This window comes from Papaver somniferum, chromosome 9 (assembly GCF_003573695.1).
Source record: "Papaver somniferum cultivar HN1 chromosome 9, ASM357369v1, whole genome shotgun sequence".
Classification (NCBI taxonomy): domain Eukaryota; kingdom Viridiplantae; phylum Streptophyta; class Magnoliopsida; order Ranunculales; family Papaveraceae; genus Papaver; species Papaver somniferum.
In genome coordinates, this window is record NC_039366.1 from 88,612,780 (window position 1) to 88,617,774 (window position 4,995).

At 42.1% G+C, this 4,995-nt stretch overlaps 1 protein-coding gene across 1 annotated transcript; it reads right to left on the minus strand.

Moving 5' to 3' along the window:
- Positions 1-619: 619 nt before the first annotated feature.
- LOC113312248 lies at positions 620-1,904 on the minus strand. The gene is made up of 2 exons (XM_026561006.1): positions 1,446-1,904; positions 620-808 (listed from the first exon to the last, which is right to left on the minus strand). Exons 1-2 carry the CDS (start codon positions 1,902-1,904, stop codon positions 620-622), a joined length of 648 nt encoding a protein of 215 aa, XP_026416791.1.
- Positions 1,905-4,995: the final 3,091 nt, after the last annotated feature.

Sequence of the window (4,995 nt, forward strand, 5' to 3'; positions counted from 1 at the left end):
AAAACTTTTGATCAACACTAATCTACCAGCCTTATTAAGAAACCTTTTCTTCCACATTGAAAGTTTCTGCTCCATCCTCCGAAGAACTTCATCCCACACCATAACGTTTCTAAAAGAAGCACCCAAAGGCAATCCAAGATACTTTATAGGCAACATCTCTAGTTTACAGTCTAATTCCACAACGGGTAAATCAATCACTTCATCTGCACCTACACTGATCATTGAACTTTTGTCCAAGTTCAATTTCATATCTGTACGCAACTCAAAAGTAAAAATAAAATAAAATAAGAAGTAGCTTCCTAATTTCTCCCACTTCGGCATTAATGAATAACAACGTATCATCTGCAAATTGCAGATGTGATATAACAATACCACCAAGAGCCACTTGAATCCATGAATTTGGTTTCTACTAACAGCATCACAAACCAGCTTAGACAAAACCTCTACCACCAACAAGAACAGAAATGGTGACAAAGAATCACCTTGTCTGAGCCCCTTAGTGTGATTAAACTTCTCTGTAGAACTGCCATTAACCAGCACAACAATATTTGAAGTAGATACACACCATTTTAATCCAAGAAATCCACTTCTGCCCGAATCCATGCTTTTCCAAAATGCATTATAACGTTTTCCATTTGACGTTGTCAAACGCCTTCTCCATGTTAATCTTACACAAGACAACAACTTTCTTATCTTTGAGCCTACTATTGACACACTCACTAGCTATCAACACCCCATCCAGTATTTGCTTATTCTTAACAAAAGCTCCTTGAAAATTAGACACCAATTTGGCATTACAGTCTTTAACCTATTAGCAAGAACTTTAGATAAGATTTTATAAGCACTCCCCAAAAGACTTAATGGCCTGAAGTCCTTAAGAAGACAAGAATCCTCCTTCCTTGGGATCAAAGATAGAAAATAACAGTTCAATCTCCAATCCCATGATCCATATATAAAAAATTCTTCCATAAGATTCATAAAATCCTTCTTTATTACTCCCTCCGTCCCACTATTAAGTGACCTAATTGAAGTTTGCACAATTTTTAAGGCAAGCAAAGGAAAAAAGATTTTTAAGCATTTTTTACAATTATACCCTTCTGGATAATAATTAATAAAATTTTGAAATGATTTATCTCTCAAACTACACCATGGATGTTCGCAAACTTTATACAATTGAAAAGCATTTTAAAACACCTATGTAACGAATATAAACATGCCTATCAAATTATGCATATTTCTTATATTTCTTATAATCAATTAAAATGATAATTCTAAAAATATCTCCTTGTTTAGTGATACATGCCACTTAATAGTGGGACAAAATCCAAAAGTAAATAGGTCACTTAATAGTGGCATGGAGGAAGTATGTGCCAACAACTCCTAAAAAACTCCATGGACATTCCATCTGGTCCCGACGATTTATTGGAATCAAAATATTTGATCACATTGTAAGCTTCTTCTTCACTGAATTCTCTTTCCATCCACAACTTCTCTTTGTCATCTATTTTTGGAAATGACAGATTATCTAAAGAAAATGCCACATCATTGTGCTCAACAAATAAGTTAGAATAAAAATCCTTTATTTCTAATTTAATTATATTCTGATCAAAACATTCTTCATCGTCAATTTCTAACTTGACAATAGTATTCCTTTTCCTTCTAGCACTTGCTATCCTATGAAAATATGAAGTATTAGAGTCACCCCATTTAAACTCATTTTGTTTTGCTCTGACATTCCACTTTCTAGCCTCCATCAACTCAACACTCTGCAAATCAAGACAAGTCTTCAGCCTCTCTTCAAAGTCAGCATTAGACAATTCACCAAACTCCTCTTTATTATCAAGCTCTTCAATCTTTTTTGTCAACTCTTTCTTCTTCTGCTTCACCCCACCAAACTCCTCCATACTCCAATTCCTCAAAAAAAAGTTTAAGATTTTACAACTTCTTGAAAAAACAAAACTGGCCTGATCAATATAGTCCATTACACCCTACCATTCAGCCACCTTGTTTATAAAGTCTTTATGAGAAATCCACCCATTTTCAAACTTAAAATAAGGTCTTTGAAATTGTTACAATTTTTCTTAATTTTCTCTTGAAAAAGAAAAAGAAAAAGAAAAAGAAACCTGTTTTGAGGCATACTGAATTTTTTTGAGGCCGTTGATGGTGGTTTTTAGCTTAGGGTTAAAATCGTAAAACCTTGCATCTGATGTCACTCTGCAAGAAAACGGTGTCGTGAGTGCTAACCTCTCCACCGACATATTTATTGAGCCATTTGATATATTTACATGAAATTTATACAGACTGGCGAATGTAGCAACCATCCCAAACACACTCTGTAAATTTCGGCACCTCGCCAATACAAGACTCACTGAGTACTTTCCTGTGCTATGTTCCCCGGAAGAACCCTTAATATCGGTATGGCATGACGGATTTATGTTCACTCGCAGCGGAGTAGCATGAACCTCCAAGTACCAAAGTTAAGGCCATCGCACGAAATGCTCAGACGGAAAGCACACTGCATTATGTAAATAAGGATTTTTGTGGCAGCGTACAAAATCCAGCCAATTATTGTAACTCACAAAAAACTCATAAACCCGACTAATTTGCAAAATTAGGGTTTCGCGCCCCGCGCAGTACACTAGACCCCGTTGGTCGAAAAACTATGCTTAGACAAACTAGGCGATTAAATCCGCTACAGCGTACTGGAAGTGTGGCCACGCCACAGCTTGCCGGCCCCGCTTCCCATCGACCAATCAGGTCGCTCTAAAACCGCCACACTCACACAGAAGTGTAGCCACGCCCATGCCTAGGCGACCCTCTTACATTAATCAATCAGGTTACTTTAAACTCGCCACAGTGTTGAAAAGAAGGAACCCGCGCCAGATGGCCGCAAAGCCAATTGGTTTCCCAAAAACGCACCAGCACGCCAAAGCAGCATGCCAAACGCACATACCAGGCACACATGCCAGATGCACACGCCAAACGCGCCAAACATGGCCACTCACCCCATGCAACGTGCCATATAGGCTAATTAGGGTTTCGACAAGCCAAACCCTAATTTAGGTAAGATTTCCACACCAACGTGCCAAAATTTCAGTGGCTATGGCTACGCGCGCAACCGCGCGGAAGGCATGCCGCAATGCCGATAGCGCAAGTTAAAGGCGCCACTGCCAATTAAAGATAGCCATGATCGACGGCTACCTTTCCTCCTGAGATGCAATCTCAGCCATCCAAGTTCGCCACCAAACTAATAGGCTTGTGGCAACTTTTGAGCGACCATGCCACCAAACCCTAAACTTTGGCCGCGACATCAAACCCTAAATTGGCCACGACGCCTGATTTCGGCCACAGTGCCAAACCCTAAATTGGCCATTCCACCAAGCCCTATCCTTGTCATGCCGCCAAGCCCTAGCCTTGGCCATGCCGCCAAGCCTTAAATTTAGTCACGGAGCCAAATATCAAACTTTGGCCATGCTACAACGCCACGGCCACTGGCATGTCGCTATGCCACGGCCAGTGGCATGCCGCCATGCCACGGCTACTAGCATGTCGCTTGGCATGCCACAATGCCACGACTACTAGCATGCCGCTATGCCACGACTACTAGCATGTCGCTATGCCACGGCCACTGGCATGCCACCATGCCATGACTACTAGCATGTCGCTATGCCACGGCCACTGGCATGCCACCATGCCACAGCTACTAGCATGTCGCTATGCCACGACCACTGGCATGCAACCATGCCACGGCTACTAGCATGTCGCTATGTCACGACCACTGGCATGCCACCATGCCACAGCTACTAGCATGCCACTATGCCACGACTACTAGCATGTCGCTATGCCACGACCACTGGCATGCCACCATGCCACAACTACTAGCATGTCGCTATACCACGACCAATGGCATGCCACCATGCTACGACTACTAGCATGTCGCTATGCCACGACCACTGGCATGCCACCATGCCACAGCTACTAGCATGTCGTTATGCCATGGATCCACCAGGCGCTACTATGCCAATGGCGCCACGTCGCCATACAACAATATGCGTCCATAATCAATGGCCACTCTTCCTCATGAGACGTAATCTCAGCCATCAAAATTCGCCACCGAGCCGTTCAGCTCGTGACAAGTTTTAGGCGACTAGCCAAAACGAGCCTAGCATCACATATGCTTTTTACCTAAGGCAAACCTCTCATTTTTAACTTGCCACACGTAGCAAAGTGCTACATGTTTTCCTCTAAAACACTCGAGACATCAAAACATGTCAGAAACTGGGGGATACTCATCATAGTATTGGTCTGGCGGTTTACAGCATGCGGCGTGCAATACACCCGTTACAGAAAGTGTCATAAAGCGGGGTGGTTAGTAATGGAAAGAAGTAATGGTGTAAACATATCCTTCATTATGGAAACATAAATTCAAGGCGTTACCCGTTACTCCCTTCTTCCACCATTCAATCGTTTCCACTTCGCACGAGACCAGGGTACGTTTTGTTGCGACTTGTATAAATAGTTCTCACCTATTCCACCAAAGAACAAGTTTTGGTCAGGAGAACAATACCACATCAAGAAATCATCTGATAACTTTCATTCAGCTAGCCAGTTCAACTTTTTGATACAAGTCACAAAACACCCACACTTCCAGAATCAACTATTCTAGGCTCAACACTTTCTTCGCTTCCCTCCCTAAGACCAGCCCTTCTCCTTTACTTTGTGACCAAAGCAAGCTTGGAACGGCCATATCTTGGTTTAGGCCAGGATTGTACAGATTGATCTCTCGAATCAAAAGTACTCCAGTGTAGTACATTGTTTAGGGTTTAGACTCGTTTCTCACCCACACACACGAAATTATCGAAATCAGTAGAAACCGTTTTCACCCATAAACAATTGGAGACCACAGTGGGAGATTAATCTCTCGGTTACAATATCAATTTCACAATTCCCGATTCGATCTTTCAACCCTGGTCACAAGATGGTAGAACTCAGGTC